General features: G+C 35.6%; 5 protein-coding genes across 9 annotated transcripts in view; 2 read left to right on the top strand and 3 right to left on the bottom strand.

The window, feature by feature from the left end:
• Positions 1-518: 518 nt before the first annotated feature.
• LOC132197480 (uncharacterized) lies at positions 519-7,054 on the bottom strand. 3 transcript variants are annotated; one of them, XM_059620790.1, is made up of 11 exons: positions 6,872-7,054; positions 6,148-6,244; positions 5,693-5,783; positions 5,425-5,627; positions 5,188-5,363; positions 5,005-5,131; positions 4,729-4,945; positions 4,433-4,674; positions 3,959-4,173; positions 3,829-3,907; positions 519-3,633 (listed from the first exon to the last, which is right to left on the bottom strand). In XM_059620790.1, exons 2-11 carry the CDS (start codon positions 6,215-6,217, stop codon positions 827-829), a joined length of 4,227 nt encoding a protein of 1,408 aa, XP_059476773.1. In that variant the 5' UTR covers positions 6,218-6,244; positions 6,872-7,054; the 3' UTR covers positions 519-826. The 3 variants fall into 3 exon arrangements, with proteins under 3 accessions (XP_059476773.1, XP_059476775.1, XP_059476774.1); XM_059620792.1 differs by having other exon boundaries at positions 5,693-5,774; XM_059620791.1 differs by having other exon boundaries at positions 6,859-6,877.
• On the top strand, positions 7,017-11,810 carry LOC132197483 (uncharacterized). 3 transcript variants are annotated; one of them, XM_059620800.1, is made up of 11 exons: positions 7,017-7,213; positions 7,814-7,916; positions 8,255-8,336; positions 8,393-8,595; positions 8,663-8,838; positions 8,905-9,031; positions 9,095-9,311; positions 9,369-9,619; positions 9,965-10,185; positions 10,246-10,318; positions 10,376-11,810. In XM_059620800.1, the coding sequence occupies exons 2-11, from the start codon at positions 7,907-7,909 to the stop codon at positions 11,677-11,679; spliced, it is 2,664 nt and encodes an 887-aa protein (XP_059476783.1). In that variant the 5' UTR covers positions 7,017-7,213; positions 7,814-7,906; the 3' UTR covers positions 11,680-11,810. The 3 variants fall into 3 exon arrangements, with proteins under 3 accessions (XP_059476783.1, XP_059476782.1, XP_059476785.1); XM_059620799.1 differs by having other exon boundaries at positions 8,240-8,336; XM_059620802.1 differs by lacking the exon at positions 8,255-8,336 and having other exon boundaries at positions 7,018-7,213.
• A 73-nt stretch (positions 11,811-11,883) lies between these two features.
• On the bottom strand, positions 11,884-13,255 carry LOC132197657 (poly [ADP-ribose] polymerase tankyrase-2-like). The gene is made up of 3 exons (XM_059621066.1): positions 13,107-13,255; positions 12,632-13,048; positions 11,884-12,393 (listed from the first exon to the last, which is right to left on the bottom strand). The coding sequence occupies exons 1-3, from the start codon at positions 13,200-13,202 to the stop codon at positions 12,346-12,348; spliced, it is 561 nt and encodes a 186-aa protein (XP_059477049.1). The 5' UTR covers positions 13,203-13,255; the 3' UTR covers positions 11,884-12,345.
• A 1,040-nt stretch (positions 13,256-14,295) lies between these two features.
• On the bottom strand, positions 14,296-15,691 carry LOC132197378 (poly [ADP-ribose] polymerase tankyrase-1-like). The gene is made up of 3 exons (XM_059620631.1): positions 15,509-15,691; positions 15,032-15,460; positions 14,296-14,853 (listed from the first exon to the last, which is right to left on the bottom strand). Exons 1-3 carry the CDS (start codon positions 15,602-15,604, stop codon positions 14,806-14,808), a joined length of 573 nt encoding a protein of 190 aa, XP_059476614.1. The 5' UTR covers positions 15,605-15,691; the 3' UTR covers positions 14,296-14,805.
• A 1,159-nt stretch (positions 15,692-16,850) lies between these two features.
• LOC132197489 (protein lethal(3)malignant blood neoplasm 1) overlaps positions 16,851-17,870 on the top strand; it is a 43,240-nt gene continuing 42,220 nt past the window's right edge. The window contains exons 1-2 of the mRNA XM_059620810.1: positions 16,851-16,999; positions 17,097-17,353. Of these exons, the coding sequence (XP_059476793.1) occupies positions 16,978-16,999; positions 17,097-17,353 (279 nt within the window). The 5' untranslated portion in view covers positions 16,851-16,977. The remainder of the gene's footprint in view (positions 17,000-17,096; positions 17,354-17,870) is intronic.

The following is a 17,870-nucleotide window of genomic DNA, read 5'->3' as shown; positions in this document are numbered from 1 at the left end:
TCGTAAAAAAGTTTTAAAACTATAGATAAATAAAGGTGCTTCCATAAACATTATAAAAGCGCGCAAAAGGCTGGAGCAAAACATTGCGGCGCTACATCGGTCTTCGTAATATCAATCGGACGCATCTCTCCGAAGCCACAACCATGAGATAGACCAAATTAGTGTATTTTAAGCCCACAGTGTTGCATTTGGAATTCAGCAGGACATGGAACTGAACCCCCAGCAAATATAATTCGTTTTATTTAATCAAGCAATTGAGAAAATTTTCAAATTTTGTTCAATTTAAAAAATTTATCTGCTAAAAAAAATGCCAAATAAACTAATTCATTGTCGACACTGACAAATTTCATCGTTCGTCAATTAGTTGCAAAGCTTTTTATGGCTTTTTATGAGCCGTTGATGTTGTTATGAAAGAAAAAAACCGCTATTAAATGGAAACGAACGAATAATTGTTTTTTTACTCGTTTTTGTGTCAAATAAAAATATATTTGAAGTACTGGTTCTCTTTAAAAAAAAGCAATTTAGCATATTTTAAATTTCATTTTTATTCTTTCACTTTAACAGAAAATACGATGATATGACCATTTTAATCTTTAAATCAATACTCTATCTTAATTTAATTTATAGTTCATAATTGGATATAAACCGTAAATACAAAAAGTTGCACAAGAAAATAGCTATTAGAAGTAATAATTTGTTATACATTTGTTATTTATGTCTGTGTATGGTGATAGCATTACTCCATCATCACATGAAGTTCGATCCTTGCTTTCCAAAGTTTGACAACTTCAAGCCTGCCTTTAGAGGAAGAAACATGGTGGAAAGTTTATTCTGATTTTTCGTGGGCTTGATTTGCATCAGCGCCGTGTTTCCGCAAAACTTTTGCTAAATTATAACTTCCTGAAAGTTTTGATGCGGCGCAGAGCATTGTTTCACCAGACTCTGTCGTGTCTGTCGTTTTAAGAATTCCGTATTGCAGCAGAATATCTAACCTCTCGTGGGGTTCATCGTTCATATTCAGACGATTCCTGAAACATGACGTAATTAGATCATATTTCTCGCTCTCTGCAAGAGTGATTTGTATATTTTCAGCCTTCATTTTCTGAACAAAAGCCAGCAGAAGTTTTGGAGAAATAAAATCCACGATCCCTACTATAATCTTGCCGATATGTTCATAATATTTTGGTCCAGCTTTGTTGTTCATAATACTACTGTGATAAATTTTCCATCCAGCTAAATCGTAAGGTGTTTCTCCTTTTATGTTCACTTTCTCGGCCAAATCTCCCTTTATTTCGAGCAGATATTCGAATAACTCGGCGTTATTTGTAGCGGCAGCTTGATGCAACGCGTTGCATCCCTCGTCATTTACAGAATGAACCATCACTCCATTTTCCACCAAGAATTTGCACACCTCTAAGCAAGTGCAAGATTCTATAGGAAAGTAGCGAGGACGTCTTTTAAAGAGATCTTCATCGCTGGGATTCTGTGCAGCAAGGATAAGAGCAGTTTCTCCCTTTTTTGTAACTTTTCTCATCAAAGCTGCGTCGCATTTTTGATGAAGGTATTGCAAAGTGTCTCCATTTTTTGCGTGTGCCGCGTAGTGGAAAGCATTCCAGCCTCTATTGTCCTCAATGTTTATGTCCGCGTATGGTTTCCGAGGTGCTGAGGCACTTCCATCCTGAGGAATTCGCTTGTCAGTTTCCAACAGAAGTTTTACGATTTCGATTTGACCGTATTTAGCTGCAGCTTTATGAAGACAATTTCTTCCATATTCTCCGCATGTATAATTTGCGTCAGCGCCGTGTTTCAGCAAAACCTTGCATGTATTTACATCGCTCCATTCCACTGCAAAGTGGAGCATCGACTCGTTGTCTATTTCAATATCTGACATTTCTAGAATTTCTTTTTCCAATAACAAGTCCAGCATTTTGTAATTTTTCTCCTCAATTGCTATAAGCGCGTAATCTGCACTCTTTTCCGAAATGATTTTTTTTATGTCGGTGGATCTTGTTTCGAATATGGTTTCAAAAGCTTCCAGATGATTCTTGTCTACAAGAACTTCCACTATTTCACTTAGCTCGTCGTGGTTTATTATATTTTCAAACGCTCCCATTTCCAGCAGTTCCAGTGTGATGCTTTTACTGTTTTTCAACGCATTCATCAATATTTCGTAGCTAGATTCCAAATACAAACGTTTGCTGTCAGCTTCCTCTCTTTTAAAGGTTATTTCTCTCTTAACAAGGAGAGAAAATACATTTGAGAGATTTTCCGTGACAATCTGAGCAACATTCTTTTCCTTGTTATCCAAGAATATATTCTGAAAATATTTTTCAAAACATCTGTTCTGCGGCAAATCTTTATCCATAAGTTTGCGCAATTTGAACAAATTCTGCTTAAAGATATGTTCCTTCAGCTTATCTTGGTCATCTTTCTTCTTCTTCAAATGATTTGCGGTGAGGAACTCTGCGATAGTTTGGTCGGTGAATACTGGTTGTCCGTCTACGATAGCCACAATTCCGGTGTTTGTAAGATCAGTAATTTCAATTTCATTTTTGTAGTCATCAAGGTTAAGGTTGTTTGTGATATAATCATATGCAAATTTTTCCAGGAGGTGAATTCGCTCTTCCACTGTATCGGCAACAGCGCTATCACTAAGAATTTCCGACTTACAAATGGCTTCTCGTATCTTTTTTCGCACAGCTTCGTCATAGGCGGTTCCAAAATTATCGTCTCGTATCCCTTGATCGGCAATTAACTTCAAATTCAAGATATTTGATAAGACGTCTTGTGACGCACTGTTTTCAAAGTTTTGAAGGAAATCATTGATGCATTGTTCACTTGCTTCAGGGTCGCGTAATTTAAGCATTGCTGCTTTCGAAATGCGCATGAGCGGAAAGATGCTAACTTGAATCAGACGTTCAAGGTTGCAAATGTCAATGAGCGTTTGTTCTTGCTCCGGTCGCGTGGAAATCCATACTGGGATATTTTTTTCAAACGCCATTTTCAGAACTTTTAGTCCTTTTTCTTTTACACCCGGCTCCAAGTCCGTGCAAAATTGATTGAACCCGTCAAAGACCAAAATAGCTTTTTTGTCTTCAACAAGACTCCTGATTTTGTGTTCATTGCAATCATTGCGGTTCGTTGCTGTTGCTTGAGTGAGAACTTTGACAAGCTGTAGGTCATCAATATCCTCATCAAATAGATAATCAAACATATTTTCATGATTGATCTTGAAAACTTGGTAATCGCTCCGCTTGGCTTGCAGCTCGTAACTAATTTTGTCCAACATTGTTGATTTTCCAGATTTTGGTGGTGAAGAAATAAGCCAGAGGGGATGCTTATCAATCTCAACCGCCAGATCAATAAGTTTTTGGAATTCCATATAGGGGAATAAGGTATTTTCCAACGCTTTTGACTTCACACGAAAAAGGCGAGGCAAAAAGTTCCTCCGCGGGAACGCAATCAAATATGGCAAAGTGGAAACAAGCATTCCTCTCGGTAACTTTTTTGAATCTGCTCCCTTGCCCAGGCCCACAAGCACATCGCCAAGCAGGTCCTGCAAACTCGGTCCTGGCATTCGCTCCTTCCTCTGCAGTTTCTTGCTCTCGAAAACATCAATGAAACATTGTATATCTAAACAAATAAATTGAATTTCGTTAATTTACAACTAAATATTACTAAATTAGTTTTAAAGCATCAATTTCATAAGAAATCTAAAGCACACTGAATTCAGATTTTATATATATACCCTATTATTTTAATTAATTTCCTAATTAGTCTTAATCCCTTTTTTCATATTTATAAATAAATGTACTTAAACATGTTTACCACTTGACCGTAAATAGAAAAGCAGCCATCCGCTGTGGCTGGTAACTTCGACCAGTTTCTCATCCATTTTTGTGTGCGACTGCAAAACTCTTTGTCAATATCAAATGAAATATAAAGAAGATGTTTTTACCACCAGACGGTCAGTGCTGTTTGTTGTGTCCACTATGTAAAAAAGCTTTGGCTTTCCGATCCACATGTCATTTTTTGGTCCAACAAAAGAATGAATTACATCTCCGATTGGCTTTTTCTCGTTACCAACAACGATGCAGATTTCACCGTTGCTCTCAGTAATTGTGGTGAAGAAAAATGTTGCCGTGCAATCGTAATGAAGCCACAGGTCGCTATCTGCAGATTCACATTATCATGAAATATTTTTCATATATCTTGAAATACTGACAAGTTTGATAATTTATGCATTTTTAATTTTTTATTTCATTTATATTAATATCGCGTTTGATAATTAAATTTAAAATTTCAGAATACGATGGTAATCAGTGCGAAAAAGACACCCATAAAAGTTTGGTGTGAAATTCACAATGATGCTCACATGTTAAAATTTATGTTGCTATTAATTAAATAAAATTATTCAGATGCAATATTGTACCACAACAACGGTTAAAGCTGCTTGAGTTCAACTCTTGAACGTTGGTGTTGAAACCCAAATTGTCCTTGAGGGCCAACTCAAGTCGCGCAACATCTTCAATTTTTGGGTCGCTGTAAAGAATGGCGGCATGTCTAGGTTTAAAAAGAAACCCGTCGGCAGTTTCCCACGGAAAATAAAACCTATCCAATCTAGTTTTGCAGATTTCAATATTTTCCTTTCTGCCTGTTTTATTTTCTATTGTCCTGCAAGACGTCATAGTAAAATTATTTAAAACTTCACTAATCTTTATTACTCACTCTGAAAGAGGACTGAAAATAAATTTTCTGGTTTGCGGAAATATCTTCGATTCCGGCGTTTGTTTGCATTTGCCTCGATTTTGAGGGTCGTCTTGAACGTTGTTCTTAATTGCAGTCAGGAAATGCGCAATTGTTTGAATTTCTTGCATTTCGTTCAGTTCTCTGCAAACATTTCGCACTAGGGAAGTTCCAGTCTGATTTTTCTGAGCCTGAAAATCTAGAAATTAAAAAAAAATGGGAATGAGAAGGTAAAAATTTATGATTTCAGCAAATTACTTTCAAGAGTCGAGTAAAAAACCACCGTGTTGTGCATGTTGGGAACGGATGTAACGGTGCAGGACACCCGATTTTCAAAATTTTGACTCTTATCGTAGGGCAAATCTTCCAATTCTCCTCTACATGGCTACAAAACGCATAAATTAAGTGCACATAAACTTCAGATATATTTATTAATCTTACTCCAAAAAACACGAATTTTTGGCAAGCAGAGAAACCCTTCACTTCTTTCAAACAGTCAAAAATTTCAGAAGTTTTACATTCTTCCAATTTCTTTGAATTATTTTCATTGATGAAAATGACACCGTCGCATTTTCCGTGGGACAAAACAAATAAGATGAATACTGACGGTGGTGCGTCTGAAAATTTAAACCAGTATATTAGCAATAAATTTTCGTCAAAATATGTAATTGATTTAACCTGAATCGAAAATCTTGAGCAACTCTTCTTCGTTTTTAAGTAAAGCCAAAAGTCTTTCCTTGTTGTCTGAAATTTCCTGAAATTTGCATTTTCTGTTCTCGGCAAAAGTCTTTCGGAGGTTTTTAATGTCTGCTGCATCGGCTTCGGTACGACACATGCTTGGGATTTCCTCAAAGCGGTAATGAACAGCCAAGACGAAAACTCTGCACCGATGAAAATTTAAAAAAAAAAAGTTGTTATATCATAGAGATTATTATTTTCTGCTTACATTTCGGCTTGAACCTGAACTCCATGTTCATCCTCAAAATAACCTAATGTCGCTCCACATTTTGTCTCCTCAGGTTGTTCACCTGAAACATCTGCTTTCATGCTTTGATATGAACTTCTTTGAATTACACATCAATTAATGAAGTATTTTAATTCCATTCCATTTATACATTAGAGCAGCGTTTCTACGCTCAAAAATAATATATCAAACGTTTATATTTAATATTTTACTCCATTATTTCTTTTTCAAACATGAGATAAGCTTGTAATAATTTAATAAGTCAAGTCAATCTTACAATTAGTAACAACTTTGAATTTTCAAGTAAATTTTGTTATTTATTGGAGTGTTGGAATCTCCTTATATTTCGCAACAGTTTTTTTCTGTTTTTTTTTTTTTATCAGGAGAAAGTTTTAGAACATGAAATAATGAGCTATTTTTTTATGAACTGCCCGAACCTTTATCTGTAGGCGTGTAATGCGTGGACAAACATGTAGTGGTTTTATCCATTGCGGCATGGAATGCCATCTGTTCTACCTAAGGCCGTCAATTCATCTGAAAAGTGAAACAAACAAAATTTGAAAAAATAAAAATGCAATCATTAGGACTTAATAAGCATTTTGTACTGATAGAATAGATTTAGCGTTTGCTGGCTGAAAATTGTCACATACTGTAGATAAAGATTGCATGTACATTATCAATTTTCATTTTGTTAATCAAAATAAATTACCGTAGATATGCAATGCCTCGAGAGAGAATAATAATGCTTTAAAAAGCAATTGTATCAATTCTAGGCCCATGATACTCAAGTAATTTGATAAAAAGCCAAAAAAGTTTTAAAATAAAACATTATCTGAAGTTATTTCAAAAAGGCACTAAACACTACAACTTTTTCAAGTACCTTTTGGTACAATAATATTTAAAATTATTTAGATAAACTATTCACTATTCATAATAATGCCTCTCAAATTTTTATTTTTCATTTCAATGCAATTGACTTATTTTAAAATAACAACTAATAATTAATGAATTTTATGCATGATTCATGATTTGCAAAATGATTTTTCAGTGCAGCGTTTAAAGTTCACTTGATTTATTCAAACATAATAAAAAATCAAAATATATAAAAAATTAACACCACTATGAAATTTTTCAAGATTTGAATTGACCTTTAAAACTCACCAGTAATTTTCAAGTCAATCAGCACTTTTGCGACGCAAAAAGTGTCTCCTACGAGTTATACAGATAGACTTTTGATTTTTATAGCCCTAAGATGACGTAACCGGTGTCGTGCGCTTCGAAAAGTCCATAAAAAAGTCCTATCACGTGAACAGCTTGTGGCACCAATGCGCTGTCAAGTGGGTTCCGAAAATCTGCTTCAATAGAAACTAGAGCTAAGTCAGCTAAGATTGGATGCGCATTTTCTTATCTTACATGAGAGTGCTTAGACTTTTTCTGCTTTTAAAACTCTCAAATTGCATCCCCTCTTTCTGATTGACATACACCTTGAAATCTCCAAAATTAGTAAGTATCATTCGTCATATCATTTAAAATTTTCTGAAGTTGAGAACATTTTTGCTTCAAACAAACAATGAGTTTTCTTCATTTTTAATTAAAACCAATGCGCAAGTTTAATACTTGCAAGCCAAAATTTAACAATGAAATATTAAAAAAAAAAATGTGTTTGTAATTAACTTTATTGATTGCGAGCGTTTAGGTGTTATATTAAAATTATTGTGAATATATAACTATTGATATTAATATTATAAATTTGGAAATATTAGGACAGATCAGCAGTATTTATTTTTAATTTTAATTTTTAATCAAATTCCTCCTGGCACTTAAATAAACTCTACCGCTGGGCGCTGATACTGATTTTTTTTTGCATTAACATTAACGTCATTAGCTTGCTGTTCGGTTTAAATTCTATATATATTTTATGATTTTTTTTGCATCGATATTTTTTTAAACATGTGAGTTTAAAAGAAAAATATAAATTTTCTCGCGCTAGACTTTTTTAACATTTGAGGATAAGATAAAAAATAGTAGCAAAGTAGACTTTTTAAATAACACGCCCACCACTGTCACACCTAATCCGCTTGATATTTTTTTTCACTTTTGCAGATGATCAATTATCAATCAGCTGAGTAGATTGCGATTTTTGAGAGTCCACGAAGTTCTTGATTCATACACCCACCTTGCATTATAAATTCTCAAATGGGAAAAGGTGTGTTTATTTTGATTATATTTACAGTTTAAAAATAAATGGCAAATAAAAATAGTTTATAAATTTTTATTTTCCTCTTTTTATGCTTCATCTGAAATGTGTGATGAATGTTGAATAAATTGCTTTAAAAATTCTCTACAGTTTAACCTAACAAGGTTTGTGGATTGAAATGAAGCATCTTCATTTGTAAAATAATATTATACCATCTCATATTTAGTTTTTAATTTCTACGAAAAAAAGGTCTAAAACGATGTTGAAGAGTATTATTTCATTCAAATTTCTTAACGTTGTTGAATTTTATATTTTATAAAAATTTATTAAAGCGGCGGCTGCCTCAGGTGAGCCTCCCAGAGGATTGAAAATTGAAGCTAATTTAGGCTTTTTTGAGGATGAACATGGAGTGCAGGTTCAAGTCGAAACGTGAGCAGAGAATTAATGTCAATATGATAATCAAGCTTTGTTATTTTCCGCTGCAGAGTTTTTGTCTTGGCTGTTCACTACCGCTTTGAGAAATTCGAAGATATGGATCGTACCGAGGCCGATACCGCAGACATTGACAACCTCAAAAAAACTTTTGCCGAAAACAGAAAATGCGAATTTCGGGAAATTTCATACAACAGGGAAAGACTTTTTTCTCTACTCAAAAACGAAGAAGAGTTGCTTAACCTTTTCGATTCAGGTTAAATTAATAATATAATATATTTTAACAAGAATTGATTCGCTAATTTACTGGTTTAAATTAACAGACGCGCCACCCGCAGTATTCTTTTTATTTGTTTTGTCCCACGGAGGATGCAACGGCGTCATTTTCATCAATAAAACTGATTCTGAGAAATTGGAAGAATGTAAAACTTCTGATATTTTTGACTGTTTGAAAGAAGTGAAGGGTTTCTCCGCATGTCAAAAATTTGTATTTTTTGGAGTAGGTTAAAATAATTGTTTATGCATTAATTTCCTCTTTTTTTTGTAACTATTTTGATTTTCTTAGCCGTGCAGAGGTCTTCAGGATGATTTGATTCATAGAGAATTCCAAGAAATTGACAATCGTGACTCGTGCACCGTCTCATTCTTTCCGAACATGAACAACTTAGTCGTTGTCTACGCAACAGTTGAAAGTAATTTTATCAAAAGTCATTTATTTTTAATATAATATTTGATTTTCATGATCTTTCTTTAAGAATTTACGTCACAGAAAAATTGCACCGGAACCTCGCTGGTGCGAAATGTTTGCAGAGAACTGAACGCAATGCAGGAAAATCAAACGATTGCGCACTTCCTGACTGCCATAAAAAACAATGTTCAAAGCGATGCCCCTCTCCAAGGCGAATTCAATCAAACTCCAGAATCAAAGATTTTTCTGCATAGCAGGAAATTTTTTTTCACGCCTCTTCCAGAGTAAGAAAGTTTTATGCCACTATTAGAGTATGTACTTCAGACGCACACTTATCGCAGAATACTGAGAAGAGTGGAAAATGGACCTGACGGCAAGGGAAGCATAGAAAATTTGAAATCCAGATTGGACGGGTTTTATTTTCCTTGGAAAAGTAATGACGGGTTTCTTTATAAACCGAGACATGCTGCCATTCTTTACAGCGACCCAAAAAATAAAGATGTTGCGCGACTTGAGTTGGCCCTCAAAGACAATTTGGGTTTCAACACTAACGTTCAAGAGTTAAACACAAGCAGCTTTAACCGTTGTTGTGGTAAGAAAATATTATATCACGTCTGCTACTATTACATGTTGGGTTTGGGTTTCATCAAAGTTTTAAATCCTATTAAGTTCTCGGTTTTGATAAATTTATTTTGAATATTTTCTGCGTCACAAGCTTTCTTTTTAATAATGCATGTGTTTTCAAAATGTTTCAAGTTGAGCTGTAGACGTTCTCATTAGCTTGAGACGATTTCATATAATTTCATCAACAAAAAATGTTTTATATAATATAATTAGAAATAAAACATTGAGACACTTTTTGAACAAATTCAACTAATCTTATATTATGACTGTAAAACCATTAAATCGTTTAATAAAAATTAATTTGTTTCCGTAGAAAACAATTTGAGTCGGCATTATGAATGCATGGCAACGTTTTTCTTCACCAAAATTGCCGAACCCGCAGAAAACGACGAAGTTTGCATTATGGTTGACAATAAAAAGATGCCTGTCGGTGCCGTGATTCATTCATTTCTTGGGCCGAAAAACGACAAGTGGATTGGGAAGCCAAAACTCATTTTTGTAGTGGACCAAGCAAGCAGCTCTGATGGGAGTGGAGTAAGAAATTTCCCACCAATTATTAAACCAGCTTTTTTTTAAATAAATAATCTGTGGCAGTTGCACCAGGAAATGGAAAGTGTCTCAGCAACCAATAACAGCGGATGGCTCTTTTTCTACATCCGTTCTGATGGTGTGTATTTCCGATAAATATAATATAAAAAAGAAAATTAATTTTATAAAAAAACAGATTTGACTAGTTTCTTCGAAGTTTTTGAGAACAAGGATCTGCAGAGGAAGCCGAAGAAAATCGGTCCGAGTTTGCAGGATTTGCTCGGAAATTTGCTTATTGGCCCGCAAACGGAAGGGACTCGAATCATGATGGTTTCCACTTTGCAGTATTTGCTCGCTTTCCCACGCAGGAACTTTGTGCATTTCGATGTTAACTTGACTTCAGAAAGCCTTGGTTACGAGCACAAGCACATGAACTTCAAAGAACTAGTCGATCTTGCGAGTCAAATTGAAAACCGACACCTGCTTTGGCTGATTTCGGCGCCACCAGGCTCGGGAAAGACGATGGTGCTGGAGGAAACCATTTACGAGCTGCAAGCGAAGCTGGACGGCTACGAAGTCATCAAAATCACTCGTCAGAATGTCAATCGCTACATATTGGACACGGATCTTGCAGATTTGGAACTCGCGAAGGTTCTCGCAACAGCAGCAGATTTCACCGAAAATCACATCAAGCGTCTCCTTGAAGAAGGAAAAATTGTCTTGGTGTTCGACGGGTTTGAAGAGATTTTCTTGAATACAATTAAACAAAGAGAGAAAGGACTCAAAATTGTAGATGGTGCGGTAGCGCGGAAAATTCCCATGTGGATTTGCACGTGGCCAGGAGATGAAAGAACAATCGCTGCCCGTTTTGAAGCTGCGCGTCAAGTGGTCGTCAACATCAATCCACTCGATCGGGATTTGCAAGTGAAAATTCTAAAGTTTTATCAGCCGGAAGCCAGCGATGAACACATTGATCAATTTCTCATCAACCTGGAGCAAATTGGGTGCAGTGACATTTTGGAAAATCCTCTTCATTTGAAGTTACTCGCCCGCCCAGAGATAATAAACACTGAAGTTGCAAATGTGCGCAATATTTACGAGACATTAATTTCCCACAAAGTCAAAGAAGGACTTGTTCGGATGGAGAGGCACGATGACAATGCTCCAGGCTCTAAAATGGTGAAAAAACGGCGCAACAAAGAGCTGCAAAAGTTTGCGTTTGACTATTTAAATGACAGCCTCAACCTCAGAAACTACAAAGTGAATCGTGCTGTGACAAACACAGGCATTGCTACGATCGAGGACGGACAAGTGAAATTCATCAGCGAATCGATCGCCACGTTCCTCGCCGCAGAGCATTTGAGGAACATGCCAGACAAAGAAACGCTGCAGCAATTCATTGACAAACCAAACTTCCAACATATGCGCGTGTTTTTTAACTCTGTAATATCAACGAAGCGACAAATCAAAAATAGTATGTTGCTTCTTGAACAAACGTGAGCTAACGGAGTTCACCGTAAGTGCCTATAGCCTCACATTTTTGGCAAGGGAAATTGCGTTTCCAGGCAAAACAGTTTTTGTTCCATATTAAATGTAATGAAAAATGAATATAATTCAAATAAAATTTTGAAATTTCTGTTGAAAAGATTAAAATTTTAATTATTCCATTTCAAAACCATTGAAAATAATATATGTTTGTGACTAAATAATTAACGTGTTGGAATGAGAAACTGCTAGAAATACAGAAATGATAAAAAATAATGATTAAAGCAATTTGGTTAATTACGAAAAATAAATTCCTGGTAAAACGATTCGTTGCCCATATTATCTTCTTCCCGTTTGATCATCCTCGAAAAGTTCCAACATTAATAGGCTGCGAGATAATTGATTTATTATTTCATGATAAGTAATTAAATTTCTTTATTAACAAAATTAATATATAAAAGAAACATTTTAAAGTGCAATTGAATCACAATTAAATTATTTTGATTTTCTCCCATGAACAGCCAGTTTACATTTTTTTCTATTAACTATGTACATTGACTATAAGAGAAACTCAATAACATCACAGCGTTGCTCGATTATTTTGCAAGTCCTTTGTCCTTTAGAGAGAAGCCGAAGATGTTGCTTGAGGTATCAGTGTTGTCAACGGCAGAGACGCAATTTTTAATCTTCATAATATAATTTGCACTCAATAAGGGCGTACGGGAGAATCTGTAAAAGAAAAATAAACACTAGAGAAATCCAGTTTTGTGAAAGAAATTTAATCTTGAATAAATGTGGCTTATTAATGATAATTTTAATTTTGTTTTTAATCTTTTACTTAATTTATGTAGCTTTGAAAAGGGTAAATTATCACTTGCGACTAATTTGTTATGATGATTTTAGAGAAATTTAAATTGCAAGAAAGGCAAAATTGAAAATGATATAATAATTTGGGGGAAAAAAATACCTGTTCACTTTTTGGGAAGCAGTAGGAGAAACAGTCGCAATCATCGGTGAACCAAAAGGCGCTGTGAAATCCTTTTGGAATGCATCCGGGTTGTTCTGGGGTTTCAAAAATCCTTCCCACGACGCAGCGACACAGGAGGATTTGCGAAGTGCATTCCAATGTGTCACTTTCTGCACTCCGGGGTAGGCCGTAGCGGATGGCGTCGTAAGGGTTGGCGGCGAAGTAGAAGCCTTTGCCGAAAATTCCCGAATCTTTGGAAAAATTCAGGTTGAAACCCTCGTGGACGATTTTCCTCGCACCTTCGGCCGAGCCGTGGAAAAGGTCAAAAACTTTGCTCTCCCCGCCGATTTCCTCTTCGATTATGAATTTCCCCACTTCGTAGATGGACAGCGACGTCGGATTGATGATTGCGTAAATCTGCCGAAATGTGAAGAATTGCAATTATTAATGGCGCGATAGCGAATTAAATTTTTACCTTTTCGATGTAGATCTTTTGGCGGGGACGAACGGTCAGTTTGAAAATTTTCTCGTACATCTCGTCGCCCGGCTGCAGCTCCACCAGCTCGGCCATGTTTCCAATTTGCGAGTTTTGCAAGCAGGCAGAGGAGGCCGCTTTATGAGGCGCCTCAGAAAATTGCTAAAAGTCTAAGCCACAAAATTAAGTCTAAGGAGGTGACGCAACGTTATATGGCTTATCACCGAAAAGCCATATTTTTTTAGTTTTACAAATTAAACGCTCTGTGTGTATTGTTTCGAACGCTCTTTTAAAGTCTAAGAAGGCCACAATCCAGAATTTTCCTTCTTCTGCATTTTTCCGCAAACCTGAGAGAACAACCTGCGCGGCCGCCTCTCACGAATGACTCTGCTAGATTGGAGCTCATACACTTCGTACAGTGTTTTTTTTTTTCAACTTAGTTCGATATTTAATTGTGCAACACAATTTCAAAAATCTTTCACATAAGGGAAGAATGTGAATTAGCAAAGTCCTTTTCAACTCTCTTTAATATTGACGAAGCAATAAATCAAAAATAGAAGTTGCTTCTTGATCAACCGTGAGCTAACCAGCTAACGGAGGTCACTACTCCGAGTGGCAATAAACTCGTATTTTTGGCAAGGAAAATTTCCTTTCCAGTTAAAACTGTTTTTATTTCAAATTAAATGTTATGAACAAAGTTCAAATGAAATTTTCAAATTTTTGTTGAAGAGTTAAAATTTAAATTATTTTATTTCAATATAATTTATGTTGCGACTAACTAATGATTGTGTTGGTATGGGAAACTGCTGGAAATACAGAAATGATAAAAAAAAGATGCTGTAAAGCAATTTGGTAAGTTTACAAACAATAAATTCCCGGGTAAAACGATTCATTGTCCATATTATTTTTTTGCCGTTTTATCAGCCCCGAAAATTTAGAATACTTGAAGAATGTGAGTGTGAGATTTAGAGATTTTTAAGAAAGCTCTCTACACTAAAACGGAAATACAATTGAATCCTCTATTTACAGAGCTATTAATTGATTTAATATTTGTATAAAAAACACCATAAAAAATAAGAAGACATCTACAGTTTCCAATTTTTTTTAGTATAGTTCGTAATATTAATAAAGGAAAGGAATTTCTTTAGTAACTATGTGAATAGGAAATGATAGAATTTTTTTGCTGGGAGTAAAAATCGCAGAATATTTTATTACTTTTAAACTGGCAAATTTATTTGCTCTGCACTGCGGTTATGTAAAAAAGCGTTGAAAGTACAGAAATAAATTTTTGAAGCAGCAGCCTCACTTTTATATAAAATAAAATGCGCTCAAAAGTCTAAGGCAGCGGCTCTCTGAATCATGCAGACACATCTCCGCAACACACAGTCCAAACCAAATAAACCAAGTATTTTTAGCCCAGTGCTTATGCGTTGAAATTTGGCAGGACACGGAAAGAATCGCACTGCCGGCTGATTGCGTAAAACAACTTTTTATAAAATCAAGCGTTTTGAGATGAAAACAAGCATATTTTCCAAAAAAAGTATTATAAAAAATTGAAAACGTTTAAAAGTGCTCCTGATATTCGCATTACTGAATTGTAGCATGCAGCGTTTGTTGATTACTTTCAAAGGCTTTTCACAGCAGAAGGAAGTATTTCATGTAAAAACTTCAGCGGATTAGAGAAAATTTCTTCTGATTCTTATTCCCTTGGGCGCCGTCTGCATTCAATAAGGGCGTACGGGAGAACCTGGAAAAAAATAGATATGACAGCATTACAATAAACAAACTGGATGCACAAAACGAATAAATTGCAAAAACTTCCGTTCGTGTAAATTTTATTACATTTTTAATTTTACCAAAATTATTGTTGCACAGATTGAGCTTTGATTTCATTAAAAAATAATAATTGAAAATTGAAATAATACCTGTTCACGTTTTGGGAAGCAGTAGGTAGTCCTGGGAACGCGAAGATTGGTGATCCACAAGGCGCTGCTGTGAAAGCCAGGTGGAACGCGCTTGTTGCATTGGATAAATTGGCTTATTCTGAAATGCTTCCCCATAATGCACTGGCAGAGGAGGATTTGCGGGGTGCAGTCGGATTTGTCGCTTTCTGGGTCAGGACACGTGCTGTAGTCAAGCGCCTGGTAAGAATCTTCCGTCAGGTAAACACCTTTGCCGAAAATTCCACAATCTTTGGCCAGACTTAGGTCGAAACCTTCGTGGGCGATTTTCCTTGCTTCCGGCGATCCGTGGAAAAGGTCAAAAACTTCGCTCTCCCCGCCGATTTCCTCTTCGATTACGAATTTCCCCACTTCGAATATGGACTGCAACGTCGGATTGATGATTGCGTAAATCTGCCGAAATGTGTGAATTAATGCCGCGATTTTTAACTAAATTTTTACCTTTTCAATGGACATATTTTGGCTGAGGCCGATGGTCAGTTTGAAAATTTTCTCGTACATCTCGTCTTCCGGCTGCAGCTCCACCAGCTCGGCCATGTTTCCAGCTTGTGAGTTTTGCAAGCAGGCAGAGGCAGCCGCTTTATGTGCAAAAGTCTAAGCCAAAATATCATTCTAATGAGGTGACGCAACGTTGGATGAATCACTTGAACCTCTACCTGATTGTATAGTTTCTTAAAATTAGACTAATAGATGCGATGGATTTAACTCGATTTAAATTGTTTTGGTGAGAATTTTACAAATTGATGAATAGAAGAAAATATTGATTTAAAAATATTAATTTCCATGAAATCGACCAAAATATACAAAAACTTGCGGAAAAAATGAAAATTGAAGTGGAAAATGATAAGAATAATCATTTCTTACGCCTGAACAGTTAAAAATTTCAATTTTGGGATCTTCAGAGTTGATCGTCAAACAATTATATTTGTTGGCTTTTGCAGATATTGAATAAAATCCAAAGATTATGCAACCTGCGTAGCAGGGCGGTCGTGCCGGTCACGTAAATCGCAAATAGAAATGAAACAAAATGAAAATGCAAAATGCATCTGAATAAATTGATAAAGTTTTGGGATAATATTGATACTTCATGAATTACAAATGTCTCGTTTCAAACTCAAATTATTATTATTTTGAGCTTTAATTTAACTTCATTGTCCATTACATGCAATTATATGTTGCCAAAATAGTGTTAATACTGTTTTAAATAGTTTTTTAATACATCGCCCCTATTTGAACGTTAAGGTGAGAAATTAAATTTTATAAATATGACTAGCCATGAATAAAATATTTATTCAATATATATTATTTTGTATTTTACAGTTTTTGAAAATTAAAAATGAGTCCATCAGGATTCAATGAACAGAGTAACTTTAGAAGAAAAATAACATTTCCTTGTAAATTTTTCAAAAAAAAAAAAAAAAATGGAGGTGTTTCTTTACAGCTGTTTTTTTTTAATTTTATCTTGATTTGATGTATTGTATAATATATAAGTAACTATATAAATTAAAAGCCGTCGTCTTTGGCCAAACTCAACAGGCCAGTCTAATATTCACAAAAAAATTGTCATGTTCAACACACGTAAATTTAGTTCGGCGTGCATACAATTGTTATTAATTCATGCAATTAGAATGAATTATTGAGGTGATTGTTCTGATGATTCATCAGTTAGACCAAAGACGTTTACGCGTGTTTTATTCCCACGAAAAGATAAGGATGTTCACGCCTGTGTGACGCAATCTGCCGGCAAAAACTTCTCCGAAAAGCAATAAAAATTTAACGACTCTCTCCGACTTCTCTCTTTTCAAGCGAATTCGCTCACTTTAGTGTTAGACTGGAAGCAGTGCGGTTTCCCATCACGCAAAGTTTTTAGGATTCTTTTAATTTGGCTGATTTTTAAAATCTAACTTTTTATGGAATACACCGATGTCGAAAGTAAAAATTATTGAGATTACACGAAATATCATCATAAAAACTTATTACAGAGAAAAAACGGCAAAATAATTTCAAAATTGTAATTTTGTGTTTGCAGAGAATCGAGGGTTGGACGAGCAGAAGAAAGAAGATTTTCCGCCACCCGCAAGCCGACCTGACTCGCTAAAGGGGGCGCGCGTTTTGAAAGGGGTGCAGTCGGTGTTCGGGGTGGTTTGCCTTGGGTGCGCCGCCCCTCCCCGCCACCCGACCACCACGTGGCTCATCGTCGTGGTCGTCGCCTCGCTCCTCTTCACCCTGCTCTGGTTCTTCTGCAGAAAGATTGACAAGTTCAAATCCGTCCCGTGGGTCAAAGTTGTGAGTACAAAACCAACTTTCTATATCATTTTAACATAAAATAATTAAAAAAGCAAAGCTCAATTAAATAGAATTGTCTCACAATTATTACAACAGATTTAATAATTATTTGTGGCAGCGTTTTTTTTTTTTATAATGAAAGAAAATTTTTTTATTAAAAATCGTAAATTGTTGTGCAGGAATTTTGCTGTGACGGGTGCCTCTGTTTTCTGTACCTGACTGCGTTTGTCATGCAACTGGCCACGTGGTCTGACCGGTCGTACTATGAAGGAAGGAATTTGGCGGCCGGATATTTCGCAATGTTCAATTTCCTCGCTTTTTGCGGCAGCACCTTTCTCGACTACGCCAAGTGGAGAAAAGCCCACCCTGCTCAAATCACGGTCATTCACATCCACCGATTTGCAAATTGAGCCCGCAGCCATCCACAAATATTCATTTTTAATTCTGGCAGTTTTCATCTCTTAATTCAGAAATTAATTTCCTTAATATTTTGGCATCTGTCAATTTAATCAGATTC

Source organism: Neocloeon triangulifer, unplaced genomic scaffold (genome assembly GCF_031216515.1).
Source record: "Neocloeon triangulifer isolate White Clay Creek 2 clone unplaced genomic scaffold, ASM3121651v1 ptg000012l, whole genome shotgun sequence".
In the NCBI taxonomy this organism is placed as follows: Eukaryota; Metazoa; Arthropoda; class Insecta; order Ephemeroptera; family Baetidae; genus Neocloeon; species Neocloeon triangulifer.
The sequence above is the reverse complement of the archived record's forward strand: the minus strand, read 5'-3'. Positions and strand labels throughout refer to the sequence as shown.